This window comes from Falco naumanni, chromosome 7 (genome assembly GCF_017639655.2).
Source record: "Falco naumanni isolate bFalNau1 chromosome 7, bFalNau1.pat, whole genome shotgun sequence".
NCBI classification, from domain to species: Eukaryota; Metazoa; Chordata; class Aves; order Falconiformes; family Falconidae; genus Falco; species Falco naumanni.
In genome coordinates this window covers 55,281,324-55,305,570 of record NC_054060.1, presented here as the reverse complement: position 1 = coordinate 55,305,570, position 24,247 = coordinate 55,281,324, and the positions used below count along the sequence as shown (strand labels likewise).

Here is a 24,247-nt window from a genome sequence, read left to right as displayed (position 1 = left end):
GTGAGGCAGCCTGGCCACCCCTGGCTAAGGGAGGAAAGCTGCCGGCCTGTGTGGCAGGTCACGGCTGGCGCAGGGCGGCCCCACAGCCCCTCCGAGCGGCGGAGGCAGCTGCCGGGAGTGGGCGGGGGCAGCCCAGGGCCTCCCGCGGGGCGCGGAGCCGGCGGCGGCGGAACGTAGCGGCGGGCGCAGGTTGCGGCGGGCCGGTTTGAGCAGGGCACAGCGCGGCGCGGCGGGCCGCGGTGCCAGCATGAGGGAGCTGGCGCCCGGCGCGAAGATGGAGTGCGACATCTTGGACGCGCTGGAGGCCTTGGGGTAATCGGGGAGCTGCAGTGGCTCCCCCTTGGCGGGCCGAGGGGCCGAGGGAAGCCCGCCGCCGCGCCACCCGGCCGTGCGCCGACAGGGGCCCCTTCGCTGCGGGCGTGAGGCCGGGCCGGAGGCGGCGGGGGGACGGGCCTCGCGTTCCGGCGGGTGCTGGGGGAGGCCCGGCGGCGGCCCTGGCTGGGCCTTCTGCCTCGCCCGGGAGGCCGGGTCGCCCGGGCTGTGATGGAGGGAGGCAAAGGACGCGCGGCTGCGTGGGCGTTGCTTGGGGTCCGCAGGGTGTGAGAGCGCTGGGGCGAGCGCTGGGGCCGGGGCTGCCACCGGCCGGACTGCCCGCCCCCTCCGTTCGTGCCTGCCTGCCTCCCGTGAGGGTGCTTCAGCTGCAACAGAGCAGAAAAAATGTAAAATTTGGTTTAATTTTCAGTTATCTTATTGCTAGTACTCTAGGGCAGTGAGTTGTTAATGTTGGAAGGAAATCTCTTTGACTAAACACTTGAATTAATACTTGAATTCTTGCTTGTTTGACACCTATTGAGGCGTGAAACTGTTTTCCTGTACATGTGATATGTGAAAATGCCAGCCTCCTATTTGCTGACAAATAATTTTGCTTGTAAATTACCACTTTTTTTTTTGTTGTTGCGTTTAAAAAAGATCTGAATTATTTCTCAACAAAGGTAACTTACAGAGATTAATTTCTTTCAGAGTAGTTGCTTACCAGCTTATAGTAAAATTATTTTTAAAATGGGTACGTTTTATGTTAAACTTGCTTCTTATCACGATGTTTTTCTTTGCGCAGGTACACGGGTCCACTGTTGGAGGAGGAAGCCCTGAACAAAGCAGCAGAAAATGGATTATCTTCCCCAGAATTTTTTGAGCTTTGTGTTTGGTTAGGTTCCCAAATAAAGTCACTTTGTAATATGGAAGAAAGCATCACTTCAACAGATGGTATATGAATGTTAATTTATTAAAGCAATTTAGTATATGTTCAAGTGGATTTAGACCCATACTGTTCAACACTGTAGTCTCACTATTAGCTGAAATTTAGAAGATAGCTGGAAGATAGCCAAACTGAGGCTGATAATATTTCTGTGCATGTGGCTCTTAGATTAAAGTCTTGTCCTTAAAGACAAGAAAGAAAAGAGAGAAAAAAAAAGATGCTTTTGAGTTGGTTTCCTATCTACATAAATATAAAAAGTACATTCATACATCCCCTGAGTGGTAGTTATATATAATCGTATTTTGATGGCTTAAATTGCAGTGTCTGGTATTTTCAGCTAGTTGATCCAGTGCAGTGTGCCATTCAGCACTGTGTGTAGATACGCAAGTTGCTTGTTAGTGCTACCTGATTTTTTCTGTTGAGTGTTGGAACTTCAGTGAGATTTTATATTGCTTGTGTTTTCACAAAAAAAGTAGTAAAACGAAAAATGACCATTGAAAATAATGGGCTCATGACTCCTGTAACTTGTTCATCAGAAAATTAATTACATTGATACGCTGTTTTGTGACATAAGCTGTTGAGTTCCTAGTGATGTTCATTTGCATTCATGTCTTCAAAGACTGCTATAGCATCGCCGCCTTGTTCAAAGCATGGGTGCAGTATTGCTGTAGCTATTAAAAGGCTTGTCTGCTTGTATGTAGGACTTCCTTAAGCATAAGAAAATATTACTAGGGTGGTAAGTGGGAAATCTTTCTCTGGGCTATTGAAACCTGCAATTGAATTGTATAAATTAAGAAAATTACATTTGGATTTTATGTTTCTGTAAAAAGCCATTAGCTTTGTGTTTATTTATTCCCATAGGTGATAAAGATATAGAGAGCTTCCAGCTTGAGATTAGTGGCTTTCTGAGAGAAATGGCTTGTCCATATATGTCACTTACATCTGGAGACATCAAGGACAGATTAAGAGAGAAAGAAGATTGTCTTAAACTCCTTTGTAAGTTATAATTTACATTTTTCCCATTTATAATACAGGTTTTTTATATACATCCTCCACTGTTACTGTATAATTTACATTAAATAGGTCTTTATGTATATTTGCGTATATATGTACAACCATTACAACCTAGCTGAGCATGCATCAGCTGCTCAGTGGTGCAGAAATGGGAAATAGATAACTATTTTAGTAGGAACTAAAACTTCTTTGTGAAGTATGGGTCAGCCTCCTGAGGCCTCCTGATCACTTTCTTGATCCACTTCCAGCTCAGCTGAAACTGAGATCTTGCTTGCCATTTTTCTGAGAGATTTCTGGGCAGCTTAAAAGAAAATGCTACATGGTTTGAAGGTGCTGAAAGCAGGATTGAGAGAAGCAAAATCTGCGCTTAAGCTGGACTTGGTCTAAGGTGTAGCAGCAGGAACCAGTGTGATAATATGAAACTAGCCAAAGAACTAGGGATCTGGTGGCAGAAGTGGGTTAAGCAGTTAAATATGATGTGTAGGCTAAAGGTAGGAAGTCAGGTGAGAATTAGTTCAGAGAGAGTGGGAAACCGATACTAACCTGTCCAGGAGAGAACTGAGAAAGAGTCTCCCTTTTATCATTGTTGTCTTATAAATGTGTATATTGTATTTGTATATAAGAAGGGATGCAGAAAGATTTGAGTGTCTCTAAATCTGCCATTATTACACTTTTCTCTCTAGTATTTCTAAGTACAGAACTTCAGGCTTTAAAGATACTGCACAGCAAGAAAATTAAAGGTTCTCATTTGGAAAAGCACAATGAAATTCATCAGGAAGTGCAAGCTATTTGCGATGCACTGGGCCTGCCAAACTCCTCGACTTCTGATATTCCTCCCTTGTTAACCAATGTGGAACAAAAGGTATGGGCTTTTATGTGTTCTCTCTGTTGTTAAACTGTAAGCATAATCTCTGTAAGCATATATCTTAGAGTTAAGGGGCCAACAGCCTGATCTATAAAAGCCCTGTCTGACAAGTGCACAGAATTTTTTATTCTGAAAGCCAGCTTAGTGTTTGAATTGTTTCAGTTATGAGGTGAAGTATTTCAGGCACGTCGCATCCGCAGGGAAATGCTGATGAGGCATACTTTGCCATGCAAAAGGTATGAGTTGAAGTAACTTAGTTCTCCTGTTACCCATTCAGGTGTGCTGCAGCAAGGAGAAGACTTTGGGTAATAACTGAGTGTTTATGTACCTGTAGTCATTTCTGGCATGTATTTAAATTTAATAGCCAAAACCTAAATTTTTGCTTTTCAGTTTATGAATTTCTAAATTGCAAGTATTGATTTTTTAGTGCCATTTCCTTAGTTGTAGAAGAGGATGAAAATGTCTGAATTACCAGTGAATAAGCCAATTTAAACCATACTCAACAGGATAGCTCTTTCAGTTGTGTCCCACCAGTTTCTAACTGATGTGATCTTTAGTCTGACTTCCTCACTGCAGAATGTAAATAGGCTCTTGGGGTGGAATTTATCTTCTGTCAGGCAGCTAGAAGTTCTGCTCTTTATTTCTCCCTAGTATTTGGAGAAAGAGTGGGCGACCAATCTCTAAGAATTACAGGAGATATGTGGAATGAATCTGTCTGCTGCTGAGTCTTTGAGTTTAGTAATTTTACGTGATTATGCTTCTTTATTTTTCTTCCTCCTCTTCTCATCAGCCAGCAGGCAGTTGAACATTCAGTGGTTTCGGGGGGAGGGCTTGTTACTTGCATGGTTTTCTTACATCTGTATAACTTTAGCGTGACAAGATGAAACCTTTCAATACATTCATTTATAAAAAGCAGCATCCAGGTGGCTGAAGGCCTGTTCCTGCACCATTAACTGTGCTTGATCTATTTAATTCTAATGAAATCTTTATATCCAGTCTTTCCGTTAAATATGTTTGAAAGGATAAAGATACAATCCTAGCACTGTGTTCTCAGGATTAAAAAGTCAGTTTTACAAGTAATAACTAATTGATTGAAACTTGCCTAGTACTGTTGCTCTCCCTCTGGGTGTTAGCTGTGTTTATATTCACGGGGGTTTGTGGGCTGCAGCCATGGGTAGTGGCCTTCCTTGCTCACTTCCTTGCTTCAGTTGAGTACAGCTTAAGTTTCATCCCATGTTAAAGGGGTAGGACTCTAGTTCTGCAACTGCAAGACAGCAAAACCAGATCTGATGGGCCAGTTCCTTCACACACACATAGAGAGTCTAGAAAGTTTTCTTTGAGTTACTAGACTCCTGCCACCTTTTGCAAAGTCCAGGATTTCTTTTCATAAGGGATCAGCGTCTTGAGTTGGTGTGTAGGGTGTTACTGTTACAGTTTATGTAAACTGTTACAGCTTTGTAAGTACTAAAATGAGCTGAATCTTTAAAGCATGTTATCTTTTTTTTTCCCCCCAAATAATACTGTCTGCGCTGTTTTGCAATTGTTTTCAGGTCTGTCAGTTCCACAGTAGTTATATGACTTGTACTCACTTCATACTGTAGAAAGGCAGCAAGACTAGTTTGTTCCTCTTCTGCGACTCCAGATTAATAGTGTAATTTGTTCTCTGCATGTTTCATCCCTTACAAACAAAGGATTTATTTTTTTCCTACTTCTCAGGAGATTTTTGTAGAGTTTCTACCATATGTTTCCTTGGCCTTCATCCCTCCCTTTAATATCGGACAGGCTCAGAGTTACTCTGATACAGTACAGAGTTAGACACATTCGTAGCTGTAGCTGTGTTAGATCAGTGATACCACCAATTGGAATTCCTTTGCTTTGTAAACATTTTTTTCAGTGCTATTTGTTGCTCTTTTTAGATTCTCACAAAAATTCACTTGAAATTATTGATTTCCTTTTCTAAATATTTTGTTGCTTTTGATTTAATTAGGTTCCATGTGAAATTGCACTGTGGGTTTTTAGTATTATACTATATCATTTGTAATAGACACTTACATACCTATCTAGTATTTTTGTTGAATTTGCAAATGTACCTGGAGCATTTCAACATGTCTACTCTTTGTCTCTGTCTAGCATCTTCAACATTGTCAGTAGCTGTGGGAATAGTTCTGAGAATAGTTGGGCTGTGCAGCAGCAATCTACCAAAGGGACAGATCACACATTGTATTTTGGTATGGAACATTAGCACATTGATTGTTTTTAATAATTTGTCAGTTTATTTAAAAGACTAGTATAAAATCAGGATTTCTTTCTTCATTCAGACTATGAGTTTTATAGTAGCGCTGACTTTCAATATGCAGTCACGGGAAGTACCTTTGGAATTTGCATCTCCTGTAATAAACTGGGGTGGTGGTTGTCAACATACTTAAGAAAATGTGAGAGATGAAATGACAGTGTTACAGCCTCCTATCACTAAATATATTTTATTCTATAGCATTGAAAAACTAATAGTAATTTTGTAGTTATTTGGTTGGGGTTTTTTTTTATGTTGTTCCCTTGTAAAGTATGTTTACAAAAGGTAACTCTGGGAGGCACTCTGGAATTCAGTACCAAAATCCCCGTAAATTCTAAATGACCATTCATCAGAGATTCAGAAAGGTTTATGCCGGTATTGTGCTTTGTAACTCATGCTCACATCTGGCTTTTTTCCTGTCAAGATAGTGTGCATTTCACACCTAATTACAAAGTGACATTCTAATAGTGTTTATTTGAAAGACTTCTTAATAAATTTTTCAAAAGACCAACAAAAGGTGCATATTATTTGTTTTCTAGAACATTTTAATTTGTAGAGAATGAAAAGAAACTATAAAGGGCTAGCAAAGAAACTAAATCAGAACTAATCTGAAAGAACATTTAAGTGAAATACTTTAAAAATATTTGGGAATACTTCGTAGAATTTATTCATATTTGGTGTGTGCTTTTAACTGTTGGTGTTTAAAAATTTTGCAGACATAATTAGGCCTGTACGTGAAATATCAATGGAGTTACAGGGAGCAAGATGAAAGAGTTGTTCTGTTGACCAGGCGTAAAGGTCAAACAGAAATGTCTTTGAAGTTAGTTAAATATTGAAATTAAAATGATCTGCAGGTAAATGGAAGAGAGGTAGAGGGTGGCTTAAAAATATTTTGTGCTTAAGATTTTAGGTGATCTTTCTGCAGTTGTGCAGTATGCCTCATGACTAATCAAGACAGTGTTCCTTCCTTAAAGCGTTGATAGTTTAACTTAAATTAATAACATGCCACCTCTCTCCAGGTAAGGTTTTTTGCAAAATCTTGGAAACCCTGGAGGTGCGTGCGTGTATGATGTTTATCTGTGCAAATGGTGTTAAGCATAAAATTACTACTCGCTTTTGACAGAGGGTAAAGATAATAAATATATGGAACGCAACAGTGAAACGTGAGCTATAATTTTTTTAAGTAGTATAGACTTATAAAACAGATGAGAAATTTCATGTTCAATACATAAAGATATGCTGTATTTGGTAACAACAGAATAACTATATTTTTATACAGCAGATTTTGAAGTCAATATTTTTGTCTCAAACAAATCCAATAACTGATTTATTCTCAAACTATTTTTAGAGGGTGTGTGAACTTCCAAAGCAGCCCTTTAAATGTTTAATGTTACCAAGGTCAGTGACACAGTATGTCCGGTAGTGAAGTATATTTATCTCCATCTAGCTTTTAATTAGTTGGTTTGCTTTTTACAGCTGAGGGTGTGAGAACTTTGTGATGATTTGGCTGTTGCAGTTTGTTTTACATTTCTGTGAGTATGTTTTCACTGCTTTTTCTATCTGGGCACTGCTTTTAGTGTTGTTCCCACTTACACATACGGACTTCTTTCTGGGTTTTGGTTGTAGTGGTGATTTTTCTTAAAACTCCTGCTTATCCTTTTTAACCTAGGGCAGCTGTTATGTTTAAGAATGTGGGTTATAGCATAGATTCTTGCATCAGTTATTTTCTTGTCTTCTGGTGGAAGATGCTTATGTCAAAGCTCTTGTGCTCCTAGCTCTGTCATCAGTCAAGGCTGGACAATGTGTTCTGCAGCGGTAAGGCAGCTCAGCTCATGTCACCATTATAGCTGCAGGATATGCACTCGGAGCCCAGCTGATGGCAGTGAGGGAGTAAAGTGGAGACGCAGTCGTTTGGGCATGACTACAGTATGTCACAAACATGAACGTAGACCAGTTCTTCAGTGACAGGATTCTTCCTTAAGTGTTAACTTGATTAATAAACCTGTCACTGGATAAAATTACATAGGTATTCTCTAACCTGGAAATAAAAGGTTGCAGAAATTTGGGAGCAGTTTCCCAGTCAGTAAAGGATTGTTTCATTTAGCTGCTCTTGTTTCATCTAGTTCTGATTTTCACTGATTCTCTTAATTGTTCTCTCTAAACTTCCTTTCATTTTTCAGTTTATGGAAATCAGGAATATGTAGTGCTGGGTTAGGTCTTTTAATTGTGATTGACTTGTGGCAGAATGTGTGGCTTTTGTATGTGAAGCCCAGTGTTGTATTAACCACTTAGCTGCCCTTGCAGCTGCAAACTTGCTGTAATTCTAATCTCTAGATAGTATTTAGCATCACTGGTTTTCAGATTTTCTTCCACTCTGTAGCTATAAATGACATTGAGAATTTGTTTTGGTTTTCTTGTGTTTCAGCAGCCAGTCTCTTTTGATAGATTCTCTTCCTTTCAACTTGTTAGAACCTTTGAGGTTGTATTTCTGACCTTAGTGGTATACAGATAGACACCTCTTACCTAACAGAATTTTTAATTCATCTGCTGTTTATTCTTTCTTCTATACTAATTAGTGATTTCTCCATCTCTTGCTGTCATGCTGATTTTATTATATTTTTCATTGTTACCTTTATTTTTTCATTCTTCAGACATTTGTTTAAATATAAGCGTACTTTGTGCTTAGGTACATCTGAATTGTGAAGTAGATTATGAGAAGCATTGTGTACATGCTTCACTAAAATCAGCACAAGTTGGCTATGTTTAGAAGACAGACAAATTGGACAGCCCTGGAGGGCTTTTTGGAAAGAAAATAAAGGTTCTAAAGAAGCAAGAACTAGCAAAGAGGAGCATAGAGATCAGTAGGCTACATGGAACTGAACTTCACCTCTTACTGTAAATTTTTATATGGATGGAGTATAACAGCAGGGAATATTACAGCAACTAGATGGCCACTTTTCAGAAACTACTAGGCTGTCTTTTCTGCTGGAGTCAAAATACTGGTTTTGCGTAATTTGCTTACTGCACAGTATTTTTTACTTCAGACTTTTCCTGGGGGTATTGCATTTTTAACTTGCCACAGTGCTGTCCAAAGGTGATGTAAAAAGAAAATATACACCCTGGCTTTCACACAAAATTTGAGATCAGATTTTTTCCTTAGTATATGCAAAAAAGGGAAAAAGAGATAACTATGAAATCCCTGAAATACGAGAGTTGATTTATCAAGTATTCCTTTTCAAGTAGCTTTCTTTAATCAATTAACTAAGTGCTCTAGAATTTTATTTCTGTCTCTGAGTTGTTTTTTTTCATAGCGATCACAGAAAATGATACTTCTATAATATGTGGAACTCAAAACTCTGACAAGATGAACTAAGATAATACTGGAAGAGTGAGCTTTGAACCATATCTTTATGATAAATTTATTGTAAACACCTGTGTGACTAATGAAAGCTTATAATCCTTGCAAATGTATCTAATGGCTGTCCTCAGCTACAGGTTGTAATGTAGATTGTGCACTACCTTAATCCTTCTTTGTGATATGTAAAAGAAAATTAACTCTTGGTTTTAGTCGTTTGACTTGGTTCCCCATAATTATTTATAAAAGCAAATGAAGATTTAGGTCAGAGGTCCTCAAACTTTTTAAACAGGGGCTGGTGTGCGGATGAAGTGGCAGGCAGCCATCTGCGGGGCGGGGGGGGGGGGTGTCTGTAAATACCGGGGGCCGGATTGAGGACCCGGGGGGGGGAGGGGCCCGTATCCAGCCCGCAAGCCATAGTTAGAGGACCCCTGATTTAGGTCTTCTGCGCATCAGAGTGTGTGCAAAGCTTGCAGGATCAGTGATACGCATGCATTCTACTCCAGCTGAAAAATCAGTTGGCTGGAAAGTTATGTACAGGTGTTGTGGGTATTCATGATGAGTTTTAGAGGAACTGTGCCAAAGGAGGTTCCTTCAAGAGGAGGAGGTGGAGGTTTCTTGTAGTGAGAGAAGAGAATGCAGTGGAGTCCAGAAAGCAGAGAGAGACCATAATGATCAGGGATGAAATTAGGGCAAAAACTAATGGAAGAAGTATAAGCCAGGCAGATTTGGAGTGAATGCAAGTGTTAGACATAATGTTAAATGCCAGCAATTACAGGAATAGAAGACAATTAGTGAAAGTGGTTGCATACCCATCATATCTCCTGCCTTTCTTACTAGGACCCATCCTCAGATTTTTGTAGCCGAGTCTAGCATTTGGGAACAGAACTCATAGTAGCTTCCAATTTTTACACTTCCTTAGTTGTAGTTACAGCACTTAGTAATAAATAAAATGAGAAATTTAACTAGTCCCACTCCCTCTATGCACTTGATAAATTTGCTACATAGATAGTGTTCTGTTATAATTGGGAGGAGAAGTGGTGTACCGTAAAATATTTTTGTGTAGAGGTTGGTCACATAGTGAAAGTATTCAGGCAATCTTTGTAATGGATAAGTCAGATGTGTATCTGTGCTATACTTGTAAGATCAAATAGCAAATTGTGATTGCAGAAAATTGTGCTGAAATAAATGTAAATATAATTTGTATTCTGAGAAGTATGTGTTTTGTTTCAGATAAAGGACATTCTCTCAAAAGTTCAAAATAACCACGTGGGGAAATCACTGCTAACAAAACCTCTGAATTCCGACCAAGTGGTAAAAAAAGTCTCTCCTTTTCTTTTCTGCATTTAACAGGATGGTCAAAATTAATGCATACAGCTTCATCTAACTTTGTCCATTTCACAGTCACTGTTCTATTGCTACATATTAATACTAAAATTTAGTTGCTAAATATTAACAATGCTAATCAGATGCTTCCAGAATTAATGTTATAAAACAGACTTTGGGTTGATTCATCCACTTACTAATTTCCCAAATATTTTGTATATACATACTACTGTAGCACTACACAGATGCACCCCTAATTCTATACAGTTTATAGTGGTGACCTGGGGATAGACATCTTATTTGCTGAATGGGGTTAGCTTTAAATTGACTTCTATAACTCTATAGATGTGAACATTTGGACTTTTTATTGTAACACTGCAGGAAAGATTGGAAAAAATCAATGATGCGCTTCGCAGTGAGTATGAATGCCGCCGACGTATGTTAATGAAGAGGCTAGATGTGACAGTACAGTCTTTTGGCTGGTCTGATAGAGCAAAGGTAAGCTTGATGCTTTTTTTTGCTTCCTGTAGTGGGAATCTGCTACAGTTCCATGGGTCTTGCTACCAAACATACATACTATGTAAATACACTTCAGCTTTGTTTATAACTTCTCCAAGAAGGTTTTGGGGATCGAAAATGTTTTGGCATTTATATTTAGATGATTTTTTTTTTTTTTTAAGCCAAGAGGCAAATTGTTGTCTTTTTTTAATTTATTTGTTAGCTTGCCTTTTTTCCCCACTGTTGAGTAGGTTTAGATACCTTTCTCTACTTCAGATGCTGTGGCATTTTTTTGTGTTTTTTTTTAATGTGTTCAGTCCCCAAGACAGGTAAGTGTGCAGACTGAAATGGATCCATAAATGGTGTAGTAACTGCCTAGCAAAACAGTCATGTAAAGAAACAATACCTGTTGTCTGGTCCATCCAAGATCAATTTTTTTTTTTTTTACTCTGAATGGCGATCATTCTTGATGTTCCCAGAAAGTATATTTGTTTTTCTTTTTTGTTAAAAAAATGAAACATCAAGGTGTGTTTGGAAAAAATCTTTTCTCTCCCTTTCATGACTTGCAGAAGTGTTTTGCTCCATCGATACATTTAAATTTTTTTTCCACAAATTTACTGTACTTTGAAGCTGCTCTGTTTTAATTACATTTAGAAGTAATTTGTTAAATACGGCTATGTAAAGTTTTTGAGAGAGCAGGCTGGACTCCTAAATTTAGATCTTTAAATATGCTGGAAAACATCAAAGAATCTGTTTGATGCCAGTGGATAGGAGAATTTCTTTTGTAATGGTGCTAAGTTTCGACATCAGTTAAAACATAATCAACATTTTTGTATAGTAGCTCCTCAGCATAAAGAGAATTGGTAACAGCTGGCATTGTATTTCGTAAGGTAACTTAAATTTTCAGACAGTGTGTGTTCAAATTGAAACTTACAGAGACCAATGGCTTATGGTAAGTGTGTTTGTGTGTTTTATGCCTAGCAAATAAGTTGCGCTTGATTTTTATCATTTAGGTAAAAACAGATGACATAGCACGAATCTATCAGCCCAAGCGCTACGCGTTATCTCCAAAGTCAACTATTACATTAGCTCACCTTCTTGCTGCTCGAGAAGATTTATCAAAGATCATAAGAACAAGTAGTGGATCAACACGGGAAAATACAGTCTGTGCAATCAACAAGGTATACTTTTTCTTTCTGGGATGCAATAAAAGGACATGGGGATTTACAGACCTATCAAAAGTAATTCTGGAATTATACTCCTTAATACTTTCATTTCTTTTTGCAAGATACCTGGTGCTTCAAGAAAGGAAGGTTTGCAGCATTCCAGTAGGCATTGCAGCAACTTCTTTTTTTATCTTATTACACAGTCATTCTTGCAACAGGATGAAACAGTAGTGGGGGCTGTATGTGTGCACGTGCATGTGTGTATATGACCTCTTGAGTTCAGTGGAACTGCACGCCTCAAGTTGAGTCTTTCTGGTATCATTTCCTGAGCTACCTGTTTCCAGGATTATGTTGTTCAGTTTGTAAACGAGTGTCTTTAGTTAATCAGTATATTTAAAATTTATGTTTAAAAATTATAAAAGTTTCTGTGGATTTGTTGTTTTGCTGCAAAGTAGATTTATTTGGTTTGGCTAGAGTAATTAATCAACATTGTACTGCTTTCTTGATGATAAAAGCTGGAGTTACTAGTTTCACCACTGTAATGGTGACTAAGCCCATTTTATTTACAGATTTTTCTAAAGTTTTGTGCTTCATTTAGATACACTTTAATATGTTCTGATCCCAAAGATTCTGAAATTTCTTAATTATTGTAGGATCTCAGAGAAAGGGTTTTTTCTTTCTTGAGAGGACTTTTAATTGGAGTGCCTGGGACTGACCAGAGTATGTTAACATTCATCACACAGGGAGTTTAGGAAATACAAAAGCAGTAGCAAAAAGACCTACTACATTTTTTTTTAAACTCAAAACAACCTATTTTTCCATACAGGTTCTGATGGGGAGAGTACCTGACCGTGGAGGCAGGCCAACAGAGATTGAACCACCTCCTCCCGAAATGCCTCCTTGGCAAAAAAGACAAGAAGGTGGTGGAAGGGGTGGCTGGGGAGGTGGTGGTGGTGGAAGGGGTGGCTGGGGGGGTGGAGGGGGTAGAGGAGGAGGAGGAGGAGGAGGTGGTGGTGGTGGGTTTGGAGGTGGGGGTTTCAGAGGTGGTGGAAGAGGTGGAGGTGGCTTCCAGGGTGGCAGGGGAGGTTATGGGGGCAGGGGAGGTTATGGTGATAGGGGAGGTTATGGTGATCCATATGGTGGAAGAGGAGGGGGAGGATACCGAAGATACTAAAACACTGTAAATATTAAGAGAGTAATTGGCAAAATATAGTGGTGGTGTTTACTGGTATGAGAAATTTAGATATGTTAACTCGGGTTTAGGTTAGAATTAAGTATGACCGTATGAATCATTGCATTAGACCAACCGATGTGGTCATTGAATTCTTTTAGTTAACTGAACGGAACTTTTATACTAAAATGTGATGACTAAAGTCCTTGTTTTTCGTACTGCTCATAGGGTGGTTTTTATGTCATTTTATTTAAAATAAGCCTCAGAAAAATGAATAAAACCCTTTCTAAACAAACAAAAAATATATTATGTAACGTTCAAGCCTCTCCAATTATTGCATGTTGCATGTCCACTCCTCTGCTCCAAAATGCTGTGTAGAAAACAAAATAGGCCTAAGAACCAGATGGAAACACTTGCAGGAGACTCTAAAGTGCTGCTTTCAGGCTTTTTCTCTTCCACCTAGTTTTCATATGGGACGTGTAAACAAATTTTCATGTAAAATGTTAAAATCCTTAAGGCTTTCATCAAAATTATTCAATTGGATTTCTTATTCTTCCAGAATTTCACATAAAAGTAGCATTCTGAACTAATACTCTACAGAAACTAATAAAATTACGGTTGTTTTGTGTGTTCGTAAATATATCGTAGACTACTTGAAAGTCAGAGCATATACCGTAAACTCACAATCCTGGTGAGTTTTGATAGTGTCTATTTTCATTTTACCTGTTCTCCATTTTATTTGTGTTTCATAGAAACATTTTAAGTAAGATCAGATTGGGCAGGAAACTTACGCAGCCATCGTGTCTCATAAGAGTTCATTTATATATTTCTTCTGAGTCAGGCTTGAGACATAAAGGTTGAATAAGCTGAGCTTCTTAAGAAAGAACATACCAGTTCTTTCCCCCTGCGTGCCACCCTCCCTCCCTTTTTTTTTTTTTTTGTCCCCGCCTGCTCTGTGTTCAAGAATGGCCAGCTGCCCAGCTAGTAAGGTGTCTCACATAGCAGTTGTCCTTCCTCCGTGACTTGTCTCTCTCTTACTCTGCTAACCCATTGGTCTGGTAACCTGAAAGCAACCATCTTGTTATGGTGTGGGTGCCTTCTCCTTCATAAACAGTATTACTCTAGATGAAGGAGTTAGCTTTCGTACAATTGTGGCTGTAAATACATGCAGACAAGAATTTAATTTTAGAGCTGTCAATTAAAGACGGCAGTTTCTGTTGTCCAGCATCTTTTAGATCTCCCCTGTTGTGAGGCCGCTCGTGAGTACAGAGGTGGAACAGGAAGGTGATGCCCCAGTATATACTCATGACAGTATTTATCAGGGTCAGGTTACTGCAGAGAGACTTGGCGGTGTCTGTTGATTGCATAGCACAGAAGCCATGAAGCATTTTAATTGAGCATGTAACTGCAGGCTTAACTGCGTGTTGAACTTTAGGATTTGATTTTGGGTTTATGTTCCACAGTTAACGAGTTCTTTCTGCACAGATTTCCTATTGGTGTCCATGTTTGGTATGCTTTAAAGGTGTTGCTTTACCTTCAGGAACACATGCATCATGTGTTTCATAGGCAGCTTTATGCATGAGTGTAAAGCTGTTCGAAATCAGATTATTATCTCTTCCAAAAGCCTATGGCAGATTTTAATTAGCCATCACCAGCCTTCCTTCTCATTTGAAATTTTAATCCAGATAAACTTCAGAAGTTTCTCTTCTGTTGTTTCCTCTCTGATCATAGGGTGCTTGAGAATGCTGCTTGTGATGCGGTAGATACAGCCTTATGCAAACTTTAAGGTCCCAGCAGCTGCCTAACAAAAAGGGGCAGAAGTTTTCCTTGCTTGAACGTGTTAGCTTGGATGTGAACTCGTGAAATAACGGCTTAACTTCACCCAGCTGCTAGCAGTACAGTTCCTTTGCCAATTTTTTTTCTACATTCCATGCTGGCCTAAGCTGTTGCCAGCTTCTGCATTCAGTATGGAGAGCCCCTCATGGATCCTGTGGGAGCACAGTACTGGGTTTCTTGCTGTTGAGCTTGGGTTTTGCCTAATGCTCTGGAATAGTTGCAAATTGATGACGTAGCAAGTGAGACTGCTGGCCTTGGAGGTGAAGTGTTGGTCAGCAAAGCAATGGAGAGAGCAGTTTTTGACAACCAAAGCCTTGCTATAAAATTCTGCGTGCTCATCCCAGTGTTGTGTTTTGGTAGAAGTAATTTACAAACAGCAGGCAAGGATTTAGCTTTACCAAGGAAATATGCTAGGAAAATCAAATGGCTTATCTATACTTAAAGATTTCATCAGTCTTAAGGTGTGCAGTTGTACTGGTTTAGTTGAACTGTTGTAACTGTGGGCGTGCCTTGGTGCGTTTACACTCATCAATTTATCCTGTGTGTAGCAGGCAGGATGGTTCTGAATGAAGTAAACCCTGATGTGAACTAGCTGTGTTGCCCACATGTAATTCTGACAGTTACATTATTTCAGTACCATACTTAAATTATATTTATGTAGACCATGTAAAAGATGAGACATCCAAATAGGTTGGAGGTTTGTTTTTTTTTAATCTGGCCATTTCACTTTTTCTTGAATAATTCCAAAATGTGAAGCCAGTAGTGGAAAACTAAAGTAAGCACCACCACGTTTCAGAGGTATCCTTTTCTGTCCTGTTGTCATAATGTATGCTTTTAATTTATCAAAAGATGCAATAATACCATAGAAATAATTGATTTAAACCTTTTCTCAAATTTTGTATGTTCGTCTTGAAAAAGTATTTTCAAAAATTCTGTTGCAAGTAAAATATTTTCATATACATGTTTGTGAGATTATGTTTATTCACACATAGTGAACATCTACCTGAATATTGTTTTGTTTGATTAAGAATTGGAAAGATAGGTTGGGTTTTTCTTTTTTCAGGATTTGAGAGTCACTTTTGTTAACAGCTGTAAACACTGAGGAATAAAGTACTGTATTTGAAGTTATTTGCATCACTTGTGTAGTGTGATTTGGCTCCACTATCACATGTTCCTCCTGTGTTTGTAAGGAATAATTCCTGCTGGTGACTTACAATAGTGATGGAACTTAATGTTTTATGATAAGGAAAAAGAACAGATCTATTTATACCAGCATTGAGAAAGCTGGAGATAACAATATAGGAAAAATTCAACAGGCAGGACATGTCACAAATACATCCCTATTACATTGTCTGTGATTACTAAGGAATCTCAGTTAAATTTTTCTTAGTAAAAAACCCCAATGTTATAGATCTGTACAATAATTACTTTTGTCTCTCCACAAAGGAAATATCCTCTAATTACTTCTGAAGTTTCCTTTTCTTAATTTCTGTAATTATGATGTAAAACACAACTTCTTTTGTGTGTGCAAGACTGTAGAGTAGATCTGCCCATATAAATAGGAATTCTGGTTTTGGTGGTTAGTCAGCACTCTACGTCTTCATCCCTTGCCTCCCTCAGATGATTGAAGATAACTGAATAAATGTTCATTAGCCCATATAAGAACACATTTGAGGTGAGGTATTCTGAGGTTTACTACACGGACAAGAATAGCAAGTCTTTAGGGTTATATAGTGCTGCCTGTATAATAGCCAGCAGTGGCAGATGCTTACAGAAGCCCTGTTAAAACTTGGCTGTCGGGCTGTGAAATCTTTTCAGAATTAGAATTTTTAACAAAAGTGAGAGATTCTGCTAATGAAGAGTTGTGCTTTCTGCTAATGAAGAACTGTGCTTTGTAATACTTGGAATAGTGAGTAGCAAAACAGTGTGCTGTGTCAACCATTAAAATAGCAAAAGAACAATGCGCAAATACCTAACTTCCCGAGTTTTCTCAAAGCAATGTTCCAAGGATTTCAGAAGGTGGAGCTAGACTGGGGACTCGGGTAACTAGGTTAATTCTGCAGCAGTGTCTCATATGACTGAGTCAAGGAAGATGAATACAGGTGGTTTAGATTTCTTTGAGATACAAACTCTGAGGCATGAACTGTGATTTTATTTTTTTTCTATTATAAATAGTTAACAGTAATCTTACAATTTATATAAAATCTTTACAATCTGTACACTTTTTCAATCTTCTCAAACAGCATCAGACCAAAAATTTTTCAAGTTGCCACAGAGATCAGTTACAACAAAATAACAGATTGCTACTGTAACAAAAATGTATTTCCAAAAACATATAAGCTATTTAAAGGTAGTTGTGTTTAATCTGAATATGAACAGTAGCCCTGCCTTAATTAATTGTGATTGTTAATTGTGATTATGACTCCATCTATTTTTACCTTAAATTTAGAAATTAAAAAGAATTAAATATCTAATTATCAGAATTCACACTTGAAAATAAACTGTACTTGGTACGGGGTAGGCACTTGGTTTTTCTTCCTTCCTGTATGTACATGAAACACAGCTGAGCCTGGAGAAGGAATACAGGTGAGTGCTTTTCATTTAAATTTCATTTATATGAAATTCATTTAAATTTCAGTATCAGTGTTTGCTAACATTACTTTTAAACAGCACTTAGTACTTTAATTGTATTTTTTTTCCTAGCATGAAGCAGCTTGGGAGATTAATACAGATATGATTTTTGTTCAGTAGCTCTGTCAGTATCCCTGTAGTCAGTTTCTGCTATTAGTCTTTCATGCAGCAAAAAGGAAGTCCCCAAAGAAAGAAGGGGTTCCCATCATAAACAAGCAAACAAAACCCCAACTGTAAGGAGCTTTGGGCAAACAGAGAACCTGAAGGTACTTTGAGAGCTCAGAGATTCCCCAGGTACCAACTGACTTCGAAAAAGGAAGTTTTCAGCTTATGTCAAGCACCACATACTTATTCTGTAAGGCATTCCTGCAAACAGATCCCTTCTAAGGCATTCAGATTGTAGGAGCAAGAAGAAAACACAGAGAAATGTTAAGTTAGCAGTTAAGGCTGTACAAATCTTTGATTGTAACTCAATTTTGAGTATTAAGTACTCAACCTAGTAACACAGTAGCCTATAGGCCAGCTGTTGATGTTAGGGAATTTTCTTAAGCAACAGCTTTTGTTCATGATCTCCACCCCCCAGCACAAAGTGTATGCATACACACAAATTCTGTCAGAATCCAGAGTTTAGACCACAAGCAAACAGTTATCTTAGCTGCACAAGATTCATAAGTCTTCGCTGCTCTTTTTGGGGTATTTTCGAAGTACATAAACAAGATAAAAGTTGAATGTTTTATTTCAATTGTTGCAGAAACAGACTTACTTGCTAAATGCCTATTAGGAATATGCCTTGCTGTAGTTGCTTGAGTAGAGGACAAAATCAAGAAGCTTGCAGAAAATAGGCAAAGCAGGTTTGCAGTCATGACCTGAAAGCCATTCTGACTGCTTCATTGATCAAAGTGCAATTCCATGTTAATTGTTAGTAATTCAGGTTTAGTGTATGAGGAAAAAAAGCTGCACAATCTTCACAGCTGCTGGTTTTTGTCCTATGCGTTTCAGTTATTTACAGTAAGGTAACAAAATCTATTATTACTACAGTTTCCCTCCATTTGTTTTTACTTATACATGGGGATGCAAGCACAAACAGAGTTCAAACCAAGAATTTAGAATCACTTAAACTTAGCTTCAAATGGACTTTTTTATAAATAAAGCATTCATATACTTGATAATGACTGTAAATTGCAGATGGAACATACATTTATACCACTTTCAACAAAGCACGCATGCTATTGTAATGGGTTGACTAAATTTCGGCCTATAACGGACTTGGAACTTACAAGTTTTGAAAAGCATTGAATGGACTTTGTAGATAAACATATCAAAGTCATAAGGTTCTGATGTTTAAATGTGTGATGATGAATCCCTCTGAGAAATGCAAGCAAGTTTTATGCAGCTGTCAGTGTACAGACTGTCTTGGAATGCAAATGCAATTTTAAAGTTGGCTATTCTGATGAGCAGATTTACCAGGAACTTGAAAGACTGTTTTGTCGTCTTTTACAATATGTACACTTTGTAGCTTTAAGAGAATTAAGTTACCTCCCTAGGACCTTTTACTATACAAAATTTACACACATAAGAGCACACTCATCTTGACTCTTTACCTAAAGTGCATGTGAAATATAGAAGACAAACCCATGGAGAAACCCTAGTAGTTAGAATCATAAGTTAGGAGCTCTGGAATACAGTAACTGTGACACTGGGATTACTGTACAGATTCCCTCATCACATGGCCCTTGAGGTTCTACTCAACAACGCCATCCACTCTGACGTGACAGAAAAATAATCAGCCTTGTCCTGCATCTACAGTATGTGGACAACAAGTTATCCCTTAAGCCAAATAAGTAGGGCTAAGTGTTCCAAGCTGTGGCGTGGAACACAAAAACAGGAGCAGTATTCAATGTAAACTCTCTCTAGTTTCATCTGTTTTACCTCAACAAAGGTAAGTGTTTGAGCAGCAGGACTTCTAAAGCTCTGAAAGAGGTTTAAAAAAATTGTCAGTTTATCTTAAAGTCTAAGAATCAAGTATCATTAGCTTAACCACTTACTTTAATATTCTTGCTAAACTTTGGAAAGATGACAGTTCGCTTCATAATTTTAATTGGTTTCAGCCACAATAAAGAACCGTTCCTCTTAATGGAATATTTCTACAGTTTTACTTAAATACTCTGATTTTTTGAACATTTGTTTCTACAAACCTGAATTTGGGGAAAATCTGAGACGACAGTGTCTTACGAATACCTACTTTCTAAGAACTTGTAGAGTAAGGTGTGCTGCTGCCAGACAAGTCACTGGGGAATCCACATGGTCTTCATTATTAACAGAAACTTAAGCAACAATGTCACTCCTTTTAAAAGCAATCCCAGAAGATAGTATTTTCATCGCACAGATAATGCTAAATGACCTTAAAAAGTCAGGAATGGATTTATACATTTGGGAGTGTATGTTTAATCTGGAAATGTGTTGAGTAAAGAGTATTTCTGTTTAACATCCTTCAGACTCTCTCTCATTCACTTGATAAATGTGCCTTACCACAGCTCCGCCTTCAGTCTTACGTTCTTCCATAGGAGATTTCCTCTCTTGTCTGCTAGGAGCAGTCTCTGTATTGTAGGTTATTGACTACATGGTTTCTTCTCTGGATCGTGAGAGACTCAATTGTTTTATGTGCCTGTTCCAGCTGGATCTTTAAACCTTCATTGTCTGCCTTTAGAATATTTCTTTCCTAAACAAAACCAAACCACACACGCAAAAAAAAGAGAATGGTATTATATTTTGAATTTGCTTCAGGACTGTCTGATTGTATGTTTAGGTTAACTGGCATAAACGTTAAGTTGGTGTAGCTCTTATCAGAACAGAACCAGTAACTTGCTTGAATGTTTCCATAGTCACTGGTCTGTCCTTTGTGTATACTCCCCAGCAGCTGGCGTCTGACACCCTGTCCACAACCTGCCTTTATCCACCCTCCACTGTTCCTCTCGTAACAGCAGCAGTCCAGGGGAAACAAGAACACAGCTCACACTTTACTGCTCTACTAATGCAAAATTTGTTGTCCAATAATCTGAGACATTAACTTACAACATCAGCTGCTGTTCAGTAATTGAGGTCAGGATCTGCTGAGGAAGCAAGGTAAACTATGGGACTCAGATGAATGGGACATTTTAAAGAACCAGTTCTTACTAGTACATCCATGCTTCACACCCTTGTCTATATTGAATGCATTGTGTTGACTGAAAGTGGTCTACACTGAAGATTCTTGCTAATTGTCTTAATCTCTGTCTTAATAAGCCAACCATCTTTCATTAACTTTATCAACAGCAAAGGATACTTTGAAAGTTATACTGATCATTCAAAGATCAGGCTGTGGTCTTGTTGTTGGACTGTTTCCATGTTGTTCTGTCTCAGAATAGCAACAGTAATTAAGTATGAAAGTAAGTTTGCCTTTGCTCCTCATAATCACGTCTGGATCTACCCACCAGTTGCATTGTTGATACTATGACTGTCTCTTTAATCTGTCTCAAAAGGTGGTGTTTCTACAAACCTGAATGTGGGCCAAATCTGGGGTGACACTGTCTTACGAATAGCTTATTGTCAAAACATTCACAGAGTAAGGTGAGCCACAGTGGGGCTGATGCAGGTGAAATCTAGCAAGAGGTGTCATGTCTGTTCACAAAACAAAACTTCTTGGTGACTTAAAGTTATCCAGAAAAGAAAAAGGGACTGTCAGTTGAACAAAAGCAGAGCTCCCCACTCTGTGTGTTCTGTCACTTAGGGGAACAGAAGCCACCTGAAGAGTCCTGAATTTCTTCCTATGTTGCTTGTTTTATGGAGTAACATCCTGTCCTAAGATCATAACAAGGGCTTCAAAATTTGTGCCCTACACTAGTATTAAAATTTCTACTTAAAGCAAAGCATTGCTGGAGTTAAAGTGGCTAAGAATTTATGATGTCACTCATGGATTGTTCTGGCAATTAATGATACAGGAGTAAGGTGACACCTTCCCACCCAGCCACTCCTCCATACCCTACAACCACTTTATGGTACTGTTGTGTCAAACAGAAGTCGTGTCACCATGTATATACCTGCTCAAGTTCCTGATAGGAAGGTTTACAGCTGTGATGCTCCTCCTTCGTTTTCTGGCTGGAGTCCTTGTTTTCCCATTTAACATACGCCTTTTTGCGGCCTAGAATTGGGCTTGGACATAGGGGTGGTGCAGCTGCCTGGAGATAAGGATTTTCTGGCATCCTGTGTTCTTTCTTCTCTGTCTGCCTATGCGATGCATCACCAGCCGGCGTGGCAGAATCAGTCTGTGTACCTTTATGAACCACAGCTGGTTTCAGTCTCACTGAGATTTTCTGAGCTGAGGAACCCATGAGCATAATGGTTCGGTCCTTGCTGTCTTCACTGTGTTCCACTAATTCTCCATTAGGAAACGTGAACAGTCCTTCCTCTTGTCCTGGAGAATATATGCAGTAAATTGACTCAAGATCTTATCCCAGGAAAGGAGAAACAGGAGGCAAGTGGAGGCAAGTGCAGGGTCCTGCACCTGGGGAGGAACAACCCCACACATCAGTACGGGCTGGGGGTGACCTGCTGGGGGGCAGCTCTGTGGAGAAGGACCTGGGAGTTCGGGTGGGCAGCAAGATGCCCACGAGCCAGCAGTCAGTGTGGCCTGGTGGCCAAGAAGGCCAGTGGGACCCTGGCGGGCATTAGGGGCAGCGTGGCCAGCAGGTTGAGGGAGATGATCCGGCCCCGCTGCTCTGCCCTGGGGAGGCCACATCTGGAGTGCTGGGCCCAGTGCTGGGCTCCCCAGTTCAACAGAAACAGGGAGCTACTGGGGACGGTCCAGCAGCGGGCTATGAAGATGCTGAGGGGACTGGAGCATCTCCCTGATGAGGGAAGGCTGAGGGAGCTGGGCCTGTGTAGCCTGGAGAAGAGAAGACTGAGAGGGGATCTTATCGATGGCTACAAATATCTTATGGGCAGGTGTCAAGAGGACGGGGCCAGGCTCTTTTCGGTGGTGCCCAGTGACAGGACAAGGGGCAACGGGCACAAACTGCCACACAGAAACTTCCTTCTGAATGTGAGGAAAAACTTCTTTACTTTGAGGATGACAGAGCCCTGGGACAGGCTGCCCAGAGAGGCTGTGGGGTCTCCTGCTCTGGGGACATTCAAAACCCTCCTGGACATGACTCTGTCAACCTGCTGTAGGTGACCCTGCTTTAGCAGAGGCTTGGGCTAGATGATCTCCAGAGGTTCCTTCCAACCCTGACCAGCCTGTGAGTCTTTGAGAAAGTTAAGGGAACCTGTCAACTGTTCAGTTCATGGCAACTAGTTCTCAAGACAGTCTGGCAGATTTAGACAGGTTTTGTGGAATTTGTACACCGTACATTGTGTACTGTGCCAAGAGTCCTCCCAGAAAGGGTGTCCTTACTTATTCAAACTAGAACTGAAACAGTGTTACTTGGTACAGGCTCACTTACGCCTGGTTCTAGTTTATTTGTGGATAAAACACTGCAGTTAACTAACAAAACCTAAAACAATGCTGTACAACTTGGCTTTAGAAGAAAAAGGAGTAAATGAAAGATTAAAAAGATCAAAAGATCTAAATAATGTAATCTTTTCTCACCATGGAATTGCTCTTTGACTCCTACTGGGCAGAGGCTGGAAGCAAGAGCAGATGTTGGGCTGCTGTCTGCAACTGAAGTTTTGGGTCTTCTCTTGCACTCTATCACAACCAGATCTTTGCATTGCTTGTGACAGTTCATTCCGCAGTCTGTAAACAAAACAAAGTTTACATGATTCAGTGGCTCTGTTATAGCATCTAAAATCAGCTCTAACACTGCACCTATAATAACATACATCTGGTAAACAGACCAACAACATCCCTTTGCTATATAGGTCTAAAACTCCTTTTCATTGTGAAAATGCAAAATAGCAACATGGCAACAGTGTTCTGATGGTAGGAGTTACAGAGAAAGACACCTGTACAAGCAAGAAAATTCTGTTAACGTACATGTTGTGAATGTGCTGTACAGTTTTCACAGTGTTGGTGTTTGCACCCACTGGACTAGAAGGGTCTGTTCCCAAACACTCTGAATTCAGTGACGTTTTGCAGAGGGTTACAGTGTCAGTTATGAGTTCCTTCATTGCATTTCTTCTGGACCATCTACCTGTCACACTATTCTGGCATCAGTCTTCTCCTCCCTGACAGGTCAGATTAATTAGGTCCATAGACACAGCAATGGATCTTAGGACGATCAGGGTTTTTTTGTCATTCACCATCAATTACAGAGTAAAATTAACGGTACCTTTGCATCTGTATCCTTGTTTAATGACTCCCCATAGCTGAAATTCAAACAAACAGAAAGACTATACATTAATACATTTCCCTGTACATGAGATACCTCCCGATATAAAAATCCATTAACAGCTCCACTCATTTCTAAGATCTGAGAACCTGAAGAACATCTTGGTTTTCTACCCTTTTAATTGAAAGGTCAAAATATGAACTATTTACCTCTTTAGCATACAGTAAACAGAACATTTTGTGTGTGACCTTCAATCATAAACAAAATACCTTAGAGCAGTCTCCAATGAATAATACATCACCAGATCTGACAGCCCCCAGAGCAGCTATGGAGCTGGAGTAGACTGAGAATCCATCTCAGCATCCTTGTTTGATCTCAGGTAAACTGGGGACTGGTAGGACAGTCGGTTTTACTAAATCTTTCGATAACACAGGCAGGGGGCATGTTATGTCTGTACCAGAACATGAGTTCTAACAGCCTCACAGAGTGGAAGGCTCTGGATTTGGAAGTCTTTCCTGTGAGATTGTGTTTGGTG

General features: G+C 39.4%; 2 protein-coding genes across 4 annotated transcripts in view; one reads left to right on the top strand and one right to left on the bottom strand.

Annotated features, from left to right (window-relative positions):
* Positions 1–180: 180 nt before the first annotated feature.
* FAM98B (family with sequence similarity 98 member B) lies at positions 181–15,904 on the top strand. 2 transcript variants are annotated; one of them, XM_040599639.1, is made up of 8 exons: positions 181–312; positions 1,115–1,263; positions 2,117–2,251; positions 2,953–3,131; positions 10,013–10,093; positions 10,487–10,603; positions 11,617–11,784; positions 12,596–15,904. In XM_040599639.1, exons 1-8 carry the CDS (start codon positions 248–250, stop codon positions 12,941–12,943), a joined length of 1,242 nt encoding a protein of 413 aa, XP_040455573.1. In that variant the 5' UTR covers positions 181–247; the 3' UTR covers positions 12,944–15,904. The 2 variants fall into 2 exon arrangements, with proteins under 2 accessions (XP_040455573.1, XP_040455574.1); XM_040599640.1 differs by lacking the exon at positions 181–312 and adding an exon at positions 387–719.
* Positions 15,905–16,908: 1,004 nt separating this feature from the next.
* RASGRP1 (RAS guanyl releasing protein 1) overlaps positions 16,909–24,247 on the bottom strand; it is a 42,690-nt gene continuing 35,351 nt past the window's right edge. For both annotated transcript variants that reach the window (XM_040599636.1, XM_040599637.1), the window contains exons 14-17: positions 23,713–23,749; positions 23,031–23,177; positions 21,484–21,857; positions 16,909–20,126 (exon numbers count right to left, since the gene is read on the bottom strand). In XM_040599636.1, coding sequence (XP_040455570.1) covers positions 19,992–20,126; positions 21,484–21,857; positions 23,031–23,177; positions 23,713–23,749 — 693 coding nt within the window. In that variant the 3' untranslated portion in view covers positions 16,909–19,991. The remainder of the gene's footprint in view (positions 20,127–21,483; positions 21,858–23,030; positions 23,178–23,712; positions 23,750–24,247) is intronic.

What these genes read in the sequence shown, in the direction of transcription:
- FAM98B (XM_040599639.1), top strand. Translation starts at nt 248, where the DNA reads ATGAGGGAGCTGGCGCCCGGCGCGAAGATGGAGTGCGACATCTTGGAC. An exon ending in AAGCATCACTTCAACAGATG is followed by an intron (nt 1,264 to 2,116) that starts GTATATGAATGT and finishes TTATTCCCATAG; the next exon opens with GTGATAAAGATATAGAGAGC. An exon ending in CAGTCTGTGCAATCAACAAG is followed by an intron (nt 11,785 to 12,595) that starts GTATACTTTTTC and finishes TTTTCCATACAG; the next exon opens with GTTCTGATGGGGAGAGTACC.